The 20,312-nt window shown below is 41.3% G+C and overlaps 2 protein-coding genes across 2 annotated transcripts; one reads left to right on the forward strand and one right to left on the reverse strand.

Moving 5' to 3' along the window:
• Positions 1–1,445: 1,445 nt before the first annotated feature.
• nfic (nuclear factor I/C) lies at positions 1,446–15,782 on the forward strand. The gene is given in 13 exon segments (XM_077533790.1): positions 1,446–1,625; positions 4,216–4,386; positions 5,737–5,913; positions 6,016–6,199; positions 6,686–6,760; positions 6,828–6,902; positions 7,035–7,167; positions 7,636–7,757; positions 7,841–7,954; positions 8,344–8,518; positions 8,520–8,755; positions 9,871–9,968; positions 10,952–15,782. Coding segments are annotated over 13 exon segments (1,584 nt in total). The 5' UTR covers positions 1,446–1,622; the 3' UTR covers positions 10,973–15,782.
• Positions 15,783–16,337: 555 nt separating this feature from the next.
• Positions 16,338–20,256, reverse strand: LOC144026790 (alpha-2-HS-glycoprotein-like). The gene is made up of 7 exons (XM_077533791.1): positions 19,998–20,256; positions 18,705–18,815; positions 18,530–18,614; positions 17,948–18,117; positions 17,752–17,868; positions 16,873–16,953; positions 16,338–16,792 (listed from the first exon to the last, which is right to left on the reverse strand). Exons 1-7 carry the CDS (start codon positions 20,205–20,207, stop codon positions 16,619–16,621), a joined length of 948 nt encoding a protein of 315 aa, XP_077389917.1. The 5' UTR covers positions 20,208–20,256; the 3' UTR covers positions 16,338–16,618.
• Between the last annotated feature and the right edge of the window lie 56 nt (positions 20,257–20,312).

Consider the following 20,312-nt stretch of genomic DNA (forward strand, 5'->3'; position numbering starts at 1 on the left):
ACAAAAAAGACAAAATGATGACCAAAATGAAAAAAAAAAAAAAACATAAAAAAAGATGCAATACATCTGATCCACATGTATTGCATCCGTTTCTTTTTCGTTTTTGTTTCACCACAAACAGCTGCTTCGAACCAAAATGGCCGACACCATGTTCAATTTTAGGTATTGGTCCTTGAGACTTTTTTTGTGTGTGTTGTTAAAACTGGCAAAATCTTGGGAATGTTCTGCTTGAGCTGCCAGATCACATTTAAAAAAAAAGTTATTTAATGACCATCTGTGTTTTGTTTCATTTGATTATTGTTTTATTAATTTATGTATGAAATGTCGTTTTAGTGACGTTAAATCAAACAAGATTCGTTGAATTCTGGGGCGAGGTGACAAAGTGTGACGCGTTACGGGCGGTGCTAGGGAGTTTCGACTAGGCGGATGCTTTATAGTGTTTTCCTAGTTTCGAGTGTGAAGGAAAACTGATTGGCGACCAATCTGTTGGCGTCTTTGTGTACATTGGACACAAAATGATGTTGTTGTTGATGTTCCAGACAGAGAAGAGCTGATTGGTTGATAGTTGATGACATCACTTGAAGGGTTCAGGTCAGTTTTTTTTTTTCCTTTTCGCAAGCTATATATGATACAGAAAAATATGATGCAAAGTGCTAGTGGGCTTTCTTTATGGGGGTGCTCCCATCATGCAATGCGGTATATTCAAGTTATAGTCTATTCATTACTATAGATGTAACGATATCCAAATATCACAATACGATATTATCACGATATGACGCTCACAATATGATAATTATCACGATATTATGGGGAGGATGGTGATATTTAAAAAAAAAGGTCACAATTTTGTACACAAAAAAAAAAGAGCTCATACTATAAGAAAAGCAGAATATTGTGCTTTTGTACATTATCATTATTGTTATTATTATTATTATTATATGTTGTTAATGCACGACCACATTGAGTTGCTCCACATATTGACTCGCTTCACAGGCAAATTACGTTCCCCTTCATCTGACAATTAGTGTAGATTTGAAACATAGAAGGGCCAAAACATCCCTAATACAAATTAAATTGCAAAAAAAAAAAAACTAGCCACCAGAGGGTGCTAGAACTGCACAAATAGAAATCAACTGACTTTTTTTTTTTTTTTACAGATATGTTGCATTTAAATATCCGTGAACATGACGATGATGATATCTCGGCAGCTTTTAATATCACGATCATCGCGCTTATCGTTACATCCGGATTCATTACTATTGTTGTTATTTGCTAATGGCCGAGTGGAGACGGCGGCGCTCCTTGGCGGAGGTAAACTCCAAAAGGTGAACGTGGCTCCATCGTGCTCTGCCGCAGCCTGCCGGGAGGGGGAGGGGGCGAGGGAGGATGGGGAGAGGGGGGGGGGGGGGGGGGGGGGGGGGCTAAGGCGGCGGTGTGGGGGGGCTGGCCGGGCTCTACGCGGGACGGTTGCACTCCTGGATTTTTTTTTTTTCCCCCCCGCTGGCACCGGACGGAGCTCGTGTCGGCGGCCGTGAATATGGAATGAGAAGGGAAGGCCGCTGGAGAGATGGGCCGGCGTTGACATCCGCTTCAACTTCCTCGGCTGGCGGCTCGGTTCGGAAATGGTAGGACTACAACAACAACAACAAGACAAGAAAAAGCGGTTCCGTTCTTTACGGTTTTGTTGACCCCCCCACCAACGCGGCGTGCCCAAAAAAAAGGCCACGGGGCCGAGTTCAGAAATAATTTGGCACATAAGTTGAACCCTTTTTGTTTTCCTTCCTCCGGTCCAAATGTCCCATGTTTAGTTCTTGTAACAGTCTTGAGTGCGACGTGTGACGTTGGCGAGTCGTTCGCCAAACTTCATTCAAAATCAAGCGGATTAACACAACATGTGGCAAATTGGCGGATACTCGCGTCTTTTAGAAAACGACTCGCAGTGCTTCTTAAACATTTACACTCTAAACTACAATTCGGTTTAGTAATAACAAGCGACAGACGACGCTTTGCATTGTAAATGCTTAACTTTTAGAGTTGAGTCGCCCAAGCGGACAGCTTCCTTGACACGGTCGCCACAAGGCGGAAGTTAGCCTTCGAAAGCGAGGAAAAAACTTGTTATATTGTCCTTAACATGCTATTACGGCGTCTCACGTTGACGCCGAATTTGTCCAAAATGTACCAAAAAGGAGAACATTGGGTGCTTAATGCGAGACGCCACATCATTCGGCCACAAACGGGGCTCAACTTGGATTGTTGGCGTTTTCCAAAGGGAGTTTGGTACGCTTCGGTTGCGGAAGCGGACCCTCTCGTGTTTGTTCCGTCGCACGGCGGCCTCGGCGGGAAGCAACAACGCCGCTCGAAGGCTCGTCCTGGCCGGTTCCGGTTCGGCCCGCCTGTCGGCGTGTGCGTGCGACTGGCGGCGGGACGCCCGGCGGGAAGGCCAAGTTCAACTTCCTCGCGTGTTACTCAGCAGAAAATGGCCGCAGTCGTCCTGACACGGTGGGCCGAGGGACAAAAGTGTGGCCGGCCGACAGAGGGCCTGCGGTCACGGCGAGCAGCTGCACTAAAGAGCCGCCGGGCGGGCTGCGGTTGCTCGGTCGCGTCAATTGAGGAAGAAAGTAGCACAGGAGAGCTGGGACGTCTCCACTTCATTTGGAGCAACAAAGTGACTTGATTGCAATTTCATGACTTGGAGTCAAAAGTGTTGATTTCCAACGTCACTTTAACCCTTCAAGCTCCAGCAGACGCCACTCTGACTTATTGGGGCATGTTAGACTAATATTTGGCAATATCGTTTTGTTGAGAAACACTTGATTGTGTCTAAACGAATGTTCTAGAAAGTACAATTCGATATGTGCCTTTAAATCATTTGCGCCCAAAAACATACAAATACATTCGATTTTAACTCATTTTCTCCCAAAAACGTATAAATACGTTCTACCAGTGTCCCCAAGACATATTTATATATTTTATATGTTATTTTTTTTAATGCTAGAGCATACAGAAGGCTTTGGTGCAGCCTCTGAACTGCAAAGAACGGTTGAAGCAATGGTAGTTATTACAAAACCAGCCAGCAGGTGGCATCAGAGTATCAGAGCTCAACCGGGTCATGTTTCAAACAAGCTGTTTTCCCCACAGTTCTGAACAGATTTGTGAATTTGTGAATGATGAAACTTAGCTGTATTCTCCTGCTAATTGCTGCAAAACAGAAACAGATAAAAAAAAATATATACTTTTTTTTTTTTCCTTTTGAAAGAAGAGACTCCAATCTTTCTTTTGGTAGGTTCCACGATTATATAGCAACAGAGCACAATATTCTGTGGGCCTTGTAGAATCAGTCAAAATCCAGTAAAACAGCCGGGAGCGAAATGGTGGCCAGTGAATCAATTAAGGGTCGTGGCCTAATGAGTGATGTCATAGTTCTAATAATATTTGGTCCCATCATGACTTTTCCATTTTGGGACACGTCTGAGTCATACGGGGATGCAAAGTGCAAAGTGTGGATAAGAAGGATAAAATCTCGTATTGTTGAAAGTAAAAAAAAAGGAAAGAAAAATGATTCTTGCGTGGAGCAAACAGAAGTGACATATTTGCATACAAAATGGGGCTGTGCAATTAATTGAAATTCAATAAACAATTTCAATTTTTAAAATCCACAATGACAAAATCAGCATCATCGTAAAAAAAAAAAAAGATTCTTAATACTATTTTTTCAGTTGTTTCAATTTACTGTATACATTTGCACCATTTTTAAATTTTAAAATAACAAATTTAATAAATTTAGTTTCATCCAAAAAGAACATGCATAATTATTAGTGTTTTAGATAATTTTATTTGTCGTAATATTTTTTTTTTAATATATTTAACATTTTCTTTTTTTTTTGTACCAAAAAAAATAAAGGTGTCCTGCAAGTTTTTGTCTACATTATTATCATTATTATTATTATTATTATTATTCTAAAATCTGTTTGATCCAAGAGGAACTTACATAATTAGTGTTTCTATTTTTTTTAATTGCTTTTAATATGTTTGAAATGCTTAAACATTTGTTTTTGTACCAAAAAATAATCATTTGAATAATCATGATTTCAATTATTGCCAAAATAATCATGATTATTATTTTTTCCCATAATCGAGCAGCCTTAATACAAAATATACTTTACTATAAGGTACTTTGTGGACCCATTGCACTGATAAGTACACTTTGTTTTTCAGGATGAGTTCCATCCGTTCATCGAGGCGCTGCTGCCGCAGGTGCGCGCCTTCGCCTACACCTGGTTCAACCTGCAGGCCAGGAAGAGGAAGTACTTCAAGAAGCACGAGAAGAGGATGACCAAAGAAGAAGAGAGGGCGGTCAAGGAGGAGCTTCTCGGGGAGAAGGCCGAGGTACGTCCCGGGAAAAGAAAAACACCTTTGCGTTCAATATATTCATCGACAAGAGTGCGGGCATATTTCTTACTCCAATTGGTTCATTACGATGTGAAATACTTGCTTAATTGGTTTATTCTTTTTAAGCGGACAAGATTAGTGAAATACACAAATGTACATACATGTTTACCTATGTATCTAATCGTTTAATTAAAATGCTCAACAGTTTTTCATTTCATCTGTTGACTAATTGATTCAATCATTTATTGAATATAAAATGCATTTGTAGACTGATTTTACTTCATGTTGATTAGATTATAAAATATTAGTAAAGAAATACATTTACATTTTAGTATTTTCAATTTGTTTGATTAAATAGTTGATTATTTACTCATAATTTAAATTTATTGTTTTAAAATGAGCACAAACTATTTATTACAAAACAGTTTTACCAATTATATGCCAACTAATATATATGTATATATTTTTTGCTTCATCTTTAAATGACCTGGCTCATCTCACATTTGAAAATAGGTCAAAAGAGCAAAAGGTTTTCCAATATCTGCTCTAACCATGTGACATAACTGTGACAGTGTCAATCAAAATCATTTTTGTAAAGAAGTTTTAATACAGTGTTATTTTCATTTTATTTATTTGTTTTGGTCAGGCACGACAGTGGACAGCTAGGGGTCCAAATTACACATGTAATGATCATCATGTCCAGCAGAGGGCGACGTGACTACATTGTTCAGCTAACCGACAGAATGGTGCTGTTGAATGTTTCCATGACTGCATTTGACGCCCATTTATAATAAAATTTTAAAAAGACATATGATAAAAAACAAAACAAAAAAACCCCAATAAATTATTGAATAAACCAGAATATAATGCCAATAGCCTTTTCCCTGAAAAACTGGGGCTTTAAAAATATTTATGGAAAAAAATATATATATCTTGAAAAAAATGTGGCTAATTATGAATCTGCGAGTTCCGAACATTAAGTATGCAGTAGGGGTGTGACGATATATCGATATCGCCATAAATCGTGATACTTTGTCTCCCGATAGATTATCGATACGTCCACACAAGTATCACGATATTTGCAGTTAATATACGGCCACTATGACGGCTAGATTGGTCATGACTTTTCGAGCAATTACTTGGCGGGCCACTAGGGGGAGCGCCTCATGTGTGGCGAGGAAATGGAGAGGAAGTCTTCAGGCTCATGAGCTTAGTTTATTATTATTATTATTATTATTATTATTATTATTATTATTATTATTATTATAATATTTATATATACCTATATATTATGTTTTTATATTATATTATATTAATTAATTGATTTTATTTTTTTGTGTGTTGCAGGTGAAGCAGAAGTGGGCCAGCCGCCTTCTGGCCAAACTGCGTAAGGACATCCGCCCGGAATGCCGAGAGGACTTTGTCATGTCGTTGACGGGCAAGAAGGCGGCCTGCTGCGTCCTGTCCAACCCGGACCAGAAGGGCAAAATGCGACGCATCGATTGCCTCAGACAGGCCGACAAGGTGGAGCGGGCGGGCGGAAGGTGCGGGGGGCCGCCGACGGGATCCCCCACTCCGGGGCTGACGTCCCGCGTGTGTTATGTCCCCACCCCTCCCCCTGCGCAGGTGTGGCGGCTGGACCTGGTGATGGTGATCCTGTTCAAGGGGATCCCGCTGGAGAGCACGGACGGCGAGCGTCTGGTCAAGGGCGGCCACTGCGCCAACCCGCTGCTCTGCGTGCAGCCCAGACACATCTCCGTCTCCGTCAAGGAGCTCGACCTCTACCTGGCCTACTACGTCCACCGCAGAGGCCAGTAGTACGCTTTTCTGCTTTATGATCAGGCACCGCGGCGGGCAGCTATATTCGCGAGGAGGCGGGGCCTGAATTTATATAGAAAAAACAAAAACAAAAAAAACTGGATAGCCACTAGCCCATACACGCCAGCGCAAGCCCTTGAAGTCACACGGCGGCCATCTTGTTACTCCCAACTCGCGAGCAGACTACTGTATAAAATATGGGGTGTGAATTGCCGAGTACCCCGCGATTCGATCCGTATCACGATTCACAGGTCACCATTCAAGTCTCAATACCGATACAAATCTATCAGTAGATTACTGCGATTTATTTTATTTTTTTTTAACTCAAATTCAGACCTCAAAAGTCTTGACCTATCAGCTATCCATATAGTGGTCCCAACAGTTTGCACGCTTGATTTTATTTTATTTTTTGCCAGACATTGACCCTGTTCTGTGGCTATCATCACATCATTTCTCCCCCTTTTTGCGTGCGTTGCAGAAGGCGAGGAGGGCAGCAGTCCCGCGCGGGTCGCCGTGGCGTCCGATCAGGAGGACAGTCGCACCGCCACCATGGGTAAGCTAGCGCACGTAGCGTGTGGCACCGTAGCGCCGTATGACGACGTCCTCTGCACGTGTCGCAGACGGTCCCGAGTTCCAAGACGCCTTCGTGACGTCGGGAGTTTTCAGCGTCACCGAGTTGGTGCAGGTGTCGAGAAGTAAGTCGCCCGGGTGGCGCCGCGGTGCCGGCTTGTCACCCCGTGATGCTCCTGAACGCAACTTGGGGGGAAAAAAAGATGGCGTCAAGTCAAGGCGGCACGTCACAGCGTTTTTTTTGTTTTTTTTTGCAGCTCCGGTGGTGTCAGGCGTGGGACCAAGTTTCTCCATCGGGGAGCTTCAGGGCCACCTGGCCTACGATCTCAACCCGGCGCTCCCCCAGCCCGTCAACATGCGACGCACGCTCGCCAGCACCTCGTCCAGCGGGTAAGACGAGCGCGCGCAAATGCACAAAAAGAGAGTCACTTTCTATTCTTTCATTTACTCCCAAAAAACATATCAATAGGTTCTATTTGAAATGTGTTTTTATTATCATTATTTTTTATGCTAAACCATGCAGAAGGCTTTGATGCAGCCTCTGAACTGTAGAGAACGGGTGAAGCAATGGTAGGAGTTACAAAAACGGCCAGCAGGTGGCAGCAGAGTATAAGAGATCAGCCAGGGCCATGTTAAAAAAAAAAGAAGCACATTTGTGAATAATGTTGAAACATCACGATATTCTCATGCTAATTGCTGCAAAACAGAAACCTATCTATCTATCTATCATTCATCATCTATCAAGCATCCATCTATCCATCCATCCATTGAGCATCCATCCATCCATCATCCATCATCCATCCATCCATCCATCTGATTTAAATATAACAGCCCCTTTGTCTGTGTTGGCGTGCGCAGGAGTAAGCGTCACAAGTCGGGCTCGATGGAGGATGAGGTGGGCAGTCCAGGTGGAGAATATTACCACTCGCCATCCTCCCCGGCCAGCAGCTCCAGAAACTGGACAGACGACATGGAAGGAGGTAACGCGACAACAAAATCAATGCGTGTGTGCGTGCGCGCGCGTGTGTTTTTTTTTTTTCACCTCTCTCCTTGTGTGTGTCAGGTGTGTCTCCTCCGGTGAAAAAGGCGGAGCTGGACAGTCCTTCCGGCCAGGAGGACTCCCCCAGACTGGGATCGTTCACTCAGCATCATCGGCCCGTCATCGCCGTGCACAGCGGTCAGTTCCTCAAGTCGCCCACCTCGTTTTTGGGAGACGCGCGTTTCATTATTCACATTTCTGATCAAAACACTGGCAAAAAGAGCTTGTTGCAACAAGGCCCTGGCTGGTCTCTTATGCTCTGCTGCCACCTGCTGGCCGTTTTTGTAATAACTACAATTGCTTCAAGCAAAATGTATTATAAATTATAAAACAATTATTATGTTACTAATTGTACATGAAAAATAATGAAGTTACCACATTAATAACAGACAAAATACTGCTGAAAATGTCTCAATGAGTCAAGTATCCCTTTAATATTTAAATTCATTTTGAAAGCAAATAGTTCATTTCCCAATTGTAATGGCAAATAATAGAATGGCATTGGTGTGTGCGTGTTTGTCCAGCAGGTCTGTCCCGTCCTCACCCGTCGCCATCTTTGCACTTTGCGTCCTCGTCCTACTTCCCGCACGGCGCCATCCGTTACCCTCCGCACCTGGGCCAGGACCCCCTCAAGGATCTGGTCTCGTTGGCTTGCGACCCCGCCAATCAGAGCTCGGTGAGCGCTTCTTCGCCACGCCGCTCCTTCTTCTTCTTCTTCTTCTTCTTCTTGCTCGCTTGCTCACTGGCTCACTGTTGCTTTTGTGCAGCTGAACGGCAGCAACCAGCTGAAAGTGAGCGGCCATTACCTCTCCTCCCAGATGCTGGCCCCCTCCCTGGGGCCACCCCCGTCCTCCCTGCCGCGGCCCCCCCTGCCCGCCGACGTCAAGCCCCCCTCCAGCACCTCGTCCGACCGGGCCGCCAACTCGCCCGCCTCGCCCAGTAAGTGGCCCCGCAGCCGTCACGTCAAACTATTCGTGCGCGCTTCAAAATTTACACCCAAATTTTCCAAATCAAAGCCTTAAACTTGTCATTTTATTGTTTTGGCATATTCATGACCCAATTTCCACTTTTCTAATTCATAACTGTTCTGTTCATCATCCTTACATTATTCCACATTGTTTCATATTTTTCCATTCAGCATTCATACACAATTTCTTCTTTTTTTTTTCTTTTTAATTTTTTTTTCATTCCATATTTTTCCATACAGCATTCATACACAATTTATCCTTTTATTTCTTTTTTTAAATGTTTTTTCATTCCATATTTTTCCATTCCACATTCATACACAATTTTTTCGGTTTTTATTTTTAATTTTTTTTTCATTCCATATTTTTCCATTCAGCATTCATATATAATTTCTCCTTTTTTTTCTTTCTTTTTTGTTCCATATTTTTCCATTCAGCATTCATACAGAATTTGTCCTATTTTTTCTTTTTTCTTTTTTTAATTTTTTTTTTCATTCCATATTTTTCCATTCAGCATTCATACACAATTTCTCGTTTTTGTTTTCATTCCATATTTTTCTGTTCAGCATTCATACACAATTTCTCCAGTTTTCTTTTTTCCCATTTTTTTTATTACATATTTTTCCATTCACCATTCATACACAATTTCTCCTTTTTGTTTCTTTTTTTTTCCTTTTTTTCGATCCATATTTTTCCGTTCAGAATTCATACACAATTTCTCCTTTTTGTTTCTTTTTTTTTTTCCTTTTTTTCGATCCATATTTTTCCGTTCAGAATTCATACACAATTTCTCCTTTTTGTTTCTTTTTTTTCCCCTTTTTTTCGATCCATATTTTTCCGTTCAGAATTCATACACAATTTCTCCTTTTTTTCTTTTTTTCCCCCATTTTTTTTCATTCCATATTTTTCCGCTCAGCAGTTTCTCCATAAATCTGCTGATATTTTTCCTCAATATTTAGTTAGCGATCTGGGGTCAGTCAAAAGACGGCAAACGGATGTTGTGGCTTGTTTTGCCCGTTGAGTCATCGTCAAGGCAACCTGTCAATCAGGTGTGTCGTCAACGTGAACTTGATGATGTCATCCCAACAGCGTACTCGGCGCCGGGGACCCCGGGGACGCCCCCTGCCAGTCGCTCCTCCTTTGTTGGCGTGGCGCCTCGAGACCCCGCCGGACTCTACCAAGCTCAGGTCGGTCCCACGTCGTTGATTTTGTAGACGATGCGATGCGATGTAGGTCAATGTGCAGTTTGCTGCATTGCAGTCAGGCTGATGTCGAAAGCGTCTCGGCTCAAAAACGCTGAGCCTGCATGGACACGCGCGCGCGCACACAATGCAGCTGATGCATTTTGAAGTCGTTTCACTTCACATCCTACCTGTTTGTTTGACTTTATTTGGAATGATGTCAAGTTGTGCCTTGAGATACGAGTGAGCCGACGTACAACTTTTTTTTGAGGTGCAAGCTGTCGTTCCGGCCAAATATTTCTTTTTTTTTTTGCTCTGACTTGAGAGCGCCAATTTGAAACATAATTTTGAAATATAAAAAAAAAAAAAAAAAAAGTCTTCAGGCTGTTTCATGCCTTTTTTCCTCATTTGCATTCTATTGAATGATGGCATAACTGTATGTATTATATATATAATAATAATAATAATAATAATAATAAAACTAAGCTGATGAGTCTTGTTCGCCTGAAGACTTGCGCCCATTTCCCCGCCCCTCTTATGAGGCGCTCCCCCTAGTGGCCCGCCAAGTCATTGCTCAATAAGTCATGACCAATGGAGCCGTTATAGTGGCTGAATACTGACTACAAATATCGCCATACTTGCGTAGGCCTATCGATAATCTATCGGGAGACAAAGCATCACGATTTATTGCGTTATCGATATATCGTCACACTCCTAATTTTGACAGCTGTAGTTTGAATGAAGTTGATTATCACGGACAGACTGCTACCTTTTTCTGCATTAAAAGACACATTTCAACCATTTTTAATTTTGGTAGTGGCTGAATGGATTTCCATTCATTTCAGTTGTAAAATATGAATGGGACGTTTTGAGTTCTGAGCATATTCATGGATCCTATTTGACTCGTATCTCGAGGCACCACTGTATTGAGGCTCTATTGTGTTGTTTATCGTTGACGGTAAGTGCTATTTGTTCTGTCGTGTTTTCAGTCTTGGTATCTGGGCAACTGAAACACTACACGATCTCTTCTTGTGCGTGCGCTCACGCCGACACATAACGACGTGTAAGCCGTCCGCTGGACTCGTTTTGGAGCGCACGGGTCCCATTTGTATCGCGTGCACACGGCGGGCCGCGAGCCGACACGGACTCCAAACGGCTCTCCGGACCGGACCGGACCGGACCGGAGCGGACCGGTCGCTGGAAGGATTTCCCGGGAAAGGACGTCAATCAAGCCTTTAACCCCGCCCCCTCCCTGCAGGTGCTGCTTATCATATATGCAAATACGCCTTGCTCTTTTTTTTTTTTTTTTTCCCTGTATTCCCGAAAGACTCCAACAAGAGCGAGAGAGAGCGAGAGAGAGAGAGAGAGAGAGCATCTTTTTTTATTCCAACCTGATTTTTGCACTTTTTTTCTCCATCGTCGCCACAAAGATTGAAAAGAAAAAGGAGAAAGACTTTTTTTGGTGTGACAATCACCGTCAGCGTGAAAGCTTGAAGTTGCTCTCGAGGACTCATTGAAGGCCACGCCTTCGCACGCGCAAGCCCTTTTCATGCAGAGGGGCAATTCTTTGCGGGAAGAAGCGGGGGAATTATGTGAGAGGATTTTCTTTCTTTCTTTCTTTCTTTCTTTCTTCTATTTTTTCCATTTTTCTTATTTTTCTCTCTTTTTTCCCTTTTTTTCTTTTTTGTTTGTTTTTCTTCTTTTTTCCTTTTTTTCTTTTTTGTCCTTTTTTTCTAAATTTTTCACAATTCTTTCTTTCTTTCTTTTTCCCTTCTCCCTTTTTTTATTTATTTATTTTTCTTTTTTTTTTTCTCTCTTTTTCCCTTTTTTCTTTTTCCTTTTTTCCCCTTTCTTTCTTTCTTTCTTTCTTTCTTTCTTTCTTTCTTTCTTTCTTTCTTTCTTCTTTTTCTCTTTTCTCCCTTTTTTATTTCTTTTCTCCCTTTTATTTTCCTTTCTTTTTTCCCCCTCGCAAAAAAAAACAAAAAAAAAACGATCCGCTTTCGTATGCTTTCTTCTGCGGCGACAAAACGATCACACGTTCAAAAGTGCAATTTTGTGACTGTTGCGAACATTTTGTGCCGCCTCTGCGTGAAAGGGGCCGACGCGTGAAAGGATTTGTAACGATGGCCTCCAGAAGGAATGTGCTTCCCCTTCCCGACACCCGCTCAAGAATTCCAGCAGGATTTATTTTTTATTTTTTGGAAAGTCTCTTTTGCACGATATGTCCTAAACCACAGTATGTGCCTTGCTTTTAGTTCAACAATAATAATTAATAAGGATACGATGAATAATATTGACGACACCTTTTGGGAAACGTAACAAAAAACTTTTCATGGTACCGCTTAAAAAAAAGAAAGGAAAAACAAAAAAAAAAGTTGCATGCGAGATTGCTTGGCGCTAGGTTGGCCGAGCAGGTCCACACTTTTGTTTGTGTTGGCAAACGATTATTTAGATGTACTTAACTTAAATCAATAATATAAGCTGTCCTCCGTATTAAATCAACCCGATTTAATCGTTCACCCGAAAATCGGCGATACATAGAACAGACGACCTCCACGAATAGTTTTAACGTCATCACGCGCTTGAAACATTGCGAGTCAGACACTTTCAGTTGCGTTTGAAAATACTCGTTGGCGTCTGTTCTCGCTGTCACGAAATGGAAGACATCACTTTGAGGAAAGGACCAGTCTTGCTAGCACCTCGGAAGTGACGTTTATTTTTTGACTCCCAGTTGAAGTTCTCTAAAAAAATAAAAAATAAAAAAAAAGAAAAGACTCAAAACTCATTGTATATTGAAATACCAAATTATTCAACCAAAAGTTATGTTTGCTAATGTCGGCTAACAGAAATGATTGTACGCAAAAGATGACGAGAAAAATCTCCGAGGGCGCAAAAGAAGTTGCCAGCCTCGGTTGCATTTCGCAATAAATCCACCGGAGGGCGCCGCTCAATGAAAATTCCTCCAAAGTTGAATGGCAGCAACTGGACGCTTGTGACTGTTCAAGTCAAGTCAAGTCAAGTCAAGTCTGTGCTCTCAAAATGATGGCGAAGGCCGGCTCGTTGTGCGAAACGCTCGTTCACCATAAATGACAAGAAAAGAACCATGTGGGCGACACACGCCAGAGACACACACAACCGACCAACCAAATAATCAATTGACTCCTCGACTAACCAACTAATCTGATCGACCAAGCAAGCACAAACCAGCCAACAACCAGTTGACTTATCAGTTAACCAATCAATAAACCAACCGATCAATGAATTAAGCAACCGAATAATCAAACAACCAGTCAGCCAACCACCCGATTTATCAATTGACCAACCGACCAACTGACCAATTCACGAAGCGATTAATTAACTGAGCAACTGTCCAACCAATAAATTGACCAAGCTACAAACTGACTATTCATCTAAGCAAACAACCAATTAATTGATCAAGCAACAAACTTGGCAAGCAACTCATCAATTGCCAAATAAACTGATCAGTTGACCAAACAAGCAACACTACGCTGACTAATTCACCAAACAACCAACAATTGGACTAATTAACCAACCAAGTATACTAATCAACTAATTAAATAAATGAACCAACCTATAGACCAATCAACCAACAAAGCAGCCAACTAAGCAACAGTCAATTGAATAAATAACCTTAACCAACCAACCAACCAACCGAGCGTGTTTTCCACTACAACAGCCGGCACTTTTGCTGCACTTCACACTCCAGACAGCAGGGAGGCGCTGCTAAGCTAAACTGAGCTAAGCTTAATGACGAGTGACGGCACAGAGCTCAGCTCTGATTGGCTGTTTGAGCACCGTCCACTTTAGCCAACCAGCTTGAGTTCCAAACCGAAGATAATCATTTCCCACTCTTTTATTATTATTGTTATTATTTAGCATGCACGTTTATTCAATTTATCCTACAATTGAAACACACAAGTGTGTCTAAATACTTTTTGAATGTATATGAAATGTTTTGCGCGGTGGCCGAGCCAGACGCGCGTGCGCCATCGCGATGCTAGTGATGCTAAAGCTAACCTCTGCCAAGAGGAGGATAAACTTTTTGTTTGTTTGTTTGCACAGCGGAAAAAGGGACGAGGCGAGTGTACGCGAAGGAATCAAAGAAAGGAAACAGCACGGTAAGAAGCGCGCAAAAAAAAAAAAAAAGAGAGACCAAAGCCATGCAAATGTTGTCTTGATGACATTTATTGTGAAAGCGTTTCCATATCTTATATTCCCTCAAAGGGCTCTTTTCTTCGTCGCCCCCGAACCAAAGCTGACTTTTGTTTGTCTTCGTTTCGCCGAATCTTTCTTTGCTTTCCACCACTTGCGCGCGATGCCGTCTCGACGTCAAGATTCAAAATCACCTTTTTAGTCAAGCAAGGTTTTCTATTTGGATGCTTTAAAAGCTGAATGGAAAATCTTTGCGCCCTGTTTACTTCAGTTGATTTCCTTTAGTTATTTGTCTGCTGTGACGTCATTTTTTGTGAAGGGGGGGGGGGGGGGAATTATGTGCTCGTAGCATGGAAACAATGCTTAAAATGTATTCATATAGCTGACTCCCACCATATGCACTATAGCAACTACAGACCCACATAGTCACATTTTTCCCCCAATTTAAAAAAAAAGAAAAGAAAAAAAAAAGCCATGTGTTTCCACCTCATTTTTGTGGAAAATGTATTTTCTGTACGTCCTTGCTTATTCAAATATATATATAGTATAATATATACTCAGTGTAATTATCCTGGGCGTCAATTATTTCCTGATATTTGTGGTCTGGCACGGTTGCTATGGGTCCAGCTATATTGTTTTTGTTTTGTTTTTTTACTATTATTTGTTATATTAATTTATATGATTAATTGAAAATTCAGGGTTGTTTTTGTTTCAATTGGCTGTCAAAATTAATTAGGTAAATTAACATTCAATTATATCATGATTTATTACCATTTCTAAATTAATATGAGAGATTAAAAAAAATATATTGACAAATTTAAAAAAAATAAATAAATGCCAGATTTTTGTCAACATTTTATGATGAATTGGGAAAATGACTGAGGATGTGATTGCTCATCATTTAGCATTGTTGACATGCTACTAGCGTGTGAGTATGTAACGCTAACATGTATTATTGTTCATTTTTTTGTTTAGCTAAGCTTCACTTTGCTGTTTGTTTGTTTTTAAATGGCGTGTCAGTCTGAGTCTGTTTTCCACACACTCATTGCGTTTCCCACGTTGATGTTTTTGTTTTTACTTTCTTTTCTCCGCAGCTAGCTAGCTCGCTAGCGTAGCGTCGCGCGTGCTTTGCAAACCTTTGGGTGCATGAAGCCTTTAAACGCTGCGCAATAAATAGCAAAGGAAAGCAAAAAGAGAGGCAGCTCAACCGTGCCGAGGCTGAAAAGGACGCAAGCATACTGCTGCCACACCAGAAAAAAAAAAAAAAAAGTTCATCTTTTTACCAAATAAGTTTCATGTTGTATTGTGATTCATTTCACATCCAATGAAAATGTTAGAACGCTTTTTTTTGTTCTTGTGTGGCAGCGATAAGCTTGCATGGAAAAAGGGCTGCAGTTTAGCCGCTTTTTTTTTTTCTTTCTTAAAAGGAAAAAGAAAAAATCAAATGCAACATTTTTTAATATCAACCTTTATTTGCATGATGTGTCAAATTGTGACATGTTTGGACTTGACGATGACGTCATCTGAACTTACTCGCATTCGGTCCACGCTGATGATGATGATGATGATGATGATGGATTTCGTGACTTTCATTAAGTATGATTGCCTATGCAAAAATAAAACATCAATAAAGAAGCTATAATACAAGCGCTCACTTGGATTATTATTCTTATGTCAACGTTGCTCCAGATGTTTGCGTTTGCTCGTCTACAAATGACATCAAATTATACTCGACTGCATGGCATGCTTATGAAATCAGATCAAAATTGTGAGAAGGCAAGTTGGCTGGAGGTCAAAAATGAGTATTGAGGACCAAATTAAAAAAAAAAAAAAAAAGATTTTATCACTAGCTGTCATTTTGGTTGTTTACAGGCACCTTGAAAAAAAAACCTTTATAGCTAATTTTTGGGGAACTTTTTTTGTTTTTATAAATTATTTTTATTTTTCTGTTTTTCCGAATATTTTTTTTGTCATTAAAAAAAATATTCAGGAAAAACAGGAGTAAAAATGACTTAGTAAAAGGGGGGGGGGGGGGTTCTGAAAAACAGGGCACCAACTTCTGTTTTTTGGAGTAATTATGATTATTTTTACCTAACCCTAACGCTCTGAAGTCCTTTTGTTTATGTTTAACACATTTAAAACAGCATACTACTAAGTACTGTCTCAAATGTTGTCCAATTTGGATTCTGTAAATGCATAGGGATCGTATGGCGAGAGAGGTTTCTTGGGAGGAGCAACATGGCGGCCTCTCCACTTCAAAAGTCTTGGCCAATCGGCTATCCATATAGATATATTGATAGATCAGTGGTTTAAATGGACAAACTAGCATTAGCACTTTAGCATGAAAGCTAACTCGTCTGTGATTCTCGCATCACGTGTGAGCACTGATGAGACAGAGCCAACATGTTTTTTGACATTGTTTCTTTTTTTTTAATTATTATTATGAGGGCGGCTGAAGCCCGCCTGAGTCGCCGTCGATCCTTTCAGGCCTGCTGCGGCACTTGTGGCAAATGTACGGCAAGCGGGAAAGGACAAATCTGGTGGACGGCCGGCTCGCGGGTGCTCAGCTGCGCCTCGCAGACGGACATTTCCGGACCGTGGTGGAACAGCGCCGGGCACACGGGCTCCTGCTGGTCGGCCGGCAGCGGGCTGCTATCCTGCGGGACAAAAACAAAACGTCAACAATGAGGCGCTCTGTGCGCGCAAAGTCGATCAGGTGTTTTTACCGTCCACTTACTTTGGGTTGATATAATTCACACGTGAGGTCTCCCAATTGTCCAGTCGAGTGCGAGTAGGAGACTTTGCAATACGCGTGATGCTGAAAACAAAAAAACAAAACAAAATGTAGCAAAATAACACCACCATCAAAAACAATGTGCCAAACCACGTCAACAATTGCTTTCAAATCAAGTCAACAACCATGTGAAAACATTTCCAAAATCGGCCTTTTTTTCTTTTTTTTCTTTTTTTTACGAAATACGAAGGTCGACAAAGCTGTTATGTAACTTGCAATATAATATAAATACATATAATTGATGTAAATAGTAGAATTCATATATATATATATATAAAATATAAATAAAAATAATTAATAATAATAATAATAAAAATAAAAGTAAGCTGATAAGTCTTCTTCGACTGAAGACTTGCATCCATTTCCCCGCCAGTCTTATGAGGCGCTCCCCCTAGTGGCCCGTCAATAAGTCGTAAATGGACTGCTTTTTAGATTAACTTCAAATATCGCCATACTTGCGTAGACGTGTGGATAATCTATCAGGAGACCAAGTATCACGATTTGTCGCAATATCGATATATCGTCACACTCCTAGTTTATAGGGTTAAACCAAACTGCCAATTCTTTATATGTTTACAATGAATAGAAAACATTTTTTATTCCTCTTTTCACAAAATAATATCTATGGACTTGAAATATCGGTTATCGTTCTCAACTTGTGCAAAATTGCCTGCGTCAATCAATCAATATGTTGCCATCATTTTGGTTGACAAAACCAAACGCCAAATGATGACATTCGTTTTCAATTTGTCTGCAGTCAAGCACATTTTTTTTCTTATTTTTTTTCAATTAGCATTAGCATTAGCACGCAAGCTAACTCACAGCTCGGTCGGGGCAGCGCGGCGTGCAGGCCTCGGGCACGATCCTGGAATGTTTGGGGCAGGTGGTCTCCACCAGGACGAAGTTGATCCAGGTCATCATGCCGACGGACGGGATGTACTGACAAACATCGGCAACAAAAATGGTGAAGACAAAAAGTGGACAGCCAAAAAGTGACGAGGCGTCCAGGTTGACTCACGCCGCTCGTCAGCTTGGAAATTTCCATCAGGGTGAAGTAATGCGCGTGGTTGCTTTCCCGGTTGTACTTCTTGACCGCCTCCTGCGCCGCCTTCACGCCGTTCTCGTCGTTCAGAGGCAACAGCGACGGGCAGTCGGGGCAAATCATCGGCATCTCCGCGTTGCTCGGTTCTGCGCGACGCAACAACGCACAGTCAAAATTCGGCTCGGGGAGGGAAAAAAACAAAAGGATTGGGGACAGTGAAGAGAGAAAAATTAAGTTGAAAGTCAGAATTCTCACTTTTATATCAAAAGTCCAATTTTATTCTCAGAAGTCTGACTTTAAAGCAATTGAACATGGATTGTATTCTCTTTTTTTTTTTTTTCACCATTTTTAATTTAGTTTTTAGGTGGTGAAAAAAAAAAAACATTTCAAAGTTTAGATGTTTTTTTTTTTTTTTAATGATTATTATATGGACAACCCAACATGGTCTCCCAGGCGGAGAAGTGAACGCGCGCCAACCGGCACCGAGGCCAAGTGACGGTTCGACTCCTCCTCCTCCACCTGGAGGCCTTTTCTCAAAAGGATGTGAAAAGTGTTGACCTGGTTTGGTGACGCAGGTGTGTCTGGTGACCGTGGCCACGCCCCCCGTCACCGTCAACTTGCTGGTGCAGGTTGCCGCCGCGGGCTGAAACACACGCGCATGCGCACGCACGCTCATATTATGAGCACGTGATCAGTTACGAGGCGATTGGAATGGAGTGCAAAAATGATTCACCCGCTCGGAGTCCATCATGAATTCACATTGGTCTTCGGTTTTGGGGTTGGTCACGTGACAATTGGTCTGCAGAAGATTCATGGTGACGTCGATATGGCAACCGTCCGCTTGCTGCGGGATGGGGACACAATTATTTTTTATTCTTTACAAAAATAATATGAAGAGTTTCTTTTTAAGACAAGAATATTTCTCAAGAAAATTCATTTGGATTTATTTCTTTTTCGTTGGCTTCTTTTTTTTTTTTCTTTTTTTTTTTAAGCCGGTCATTTTGATGTATCTCACGTCATTGTTTGTTGATTTACAGAAACGTGCGCATCAGAAAAGAGACAATACGACCACATTTTGGTCGTTTTCAAAAAGGTGCCAAGTGCTAAATGACGACCAAGTGTGACGTATTTGAGTTGAGCGACCTCTAGCGGCCATGTTAAATAGTGCAAAAAACAACAACAACAACAACAACAACAGCAACTAAAGAGCGTTTCTGGTCCTTTTCCTAATCTTTAACCAATTAGTGTCCCATGTAAAGACATAACGTGTACTGTACAAGCTCACTGAATATGGACGACCAAAACTGCCAAAATTCAAAATAAATCAATGACTAAATAAATACATGACTAAATAAAAGTCTAAAAGCGAAAATAAAAACTGATATAAAAAAATATAATTCAAAAATTAAATGCAAATGAATATATATATATCTATATTTATTTATTTATTTTATTTTATTTTTTTGGAGGGGGACATCATTTTTGAATTATATATATATATTTTTTTGATATCCATTTTTATTTTCACTTTATTTATTTATTGTGATTTTTGTCAGTTTTGGTCATCCATAATTGAAAGCCAACCATTATTTGTCCGCCATGTCAAGACTAAAAATGAACACAAAGTTTGTTACTGGACGGTGAACTCAGCAAGTTCGATGTGTTCGTCTTTTTGCATACAGAAGATCTGGGTTGGAGTCTCAATGTTTGTATTTAACATGGCCGATAGAGGCCGCTAAAGTACAACACGTCCCAACACTTGGTCGTCGACTAAAATGCTGGTTGTTGTTGGGGGACTTGTGTAAAGTTACAAGAAAAATATTTGAAAGTAGTATTTCAAGAAATGTCATTTCTTTTTGAGTAGGGTTACCATGTGTATATATTTATTTGCTCTAAGTTGTCATTTTACAGGAAATGATGTCCTTTTATTTGAAGTATTTTAAAGTTTTTGGTGTCGTGGAAACTTTTCCATAAAAAATCTCTTCAACTAGCAAAGATGTATTTTTTTTTTTTTTCTGTCGCTAACCTGTTGGAAATTGCTGTTGACGGTGTCCGGGTCCAGCAGCTTGAACTTGTATCCGTGCTTGTGATGCTCGTTGACGTGTCGAACGGCGAGTCTCGCCGCCGCCTCTTGGCTGTCCGCGCTGCACGCCAGCGCCGGCGAAGTTGGCGCCCCCTGCAGGCCCGGAGCGGCCACGGCGCAACACAGCAGAAGAGCGAAGAGGTGAGCGGCCATGATGAGGATGATGAGGGAACTGCAGGCAGCACAACTTGGACCGGCCGCCGCCGCCGCGCTTTTTATGGCCGCCGGCGAGGAGGCGGACCGACGAACAACAAACAA

The sequence above is a fragment of the Festucalex cinctus genome, chromosome 10, assembly GCF_051991245.1.
Source record: "Festucalex cinctus isolate MCC-2025b chromosome 10, RoL_Fcin_1.0, whole genome shotgun sequence".
NCBI lineage: Eukaryota > Metazoa > Chordata > Actinopteri > Syngnathiformes > Syngnathidae > Festucalex > Festucalex cinctus.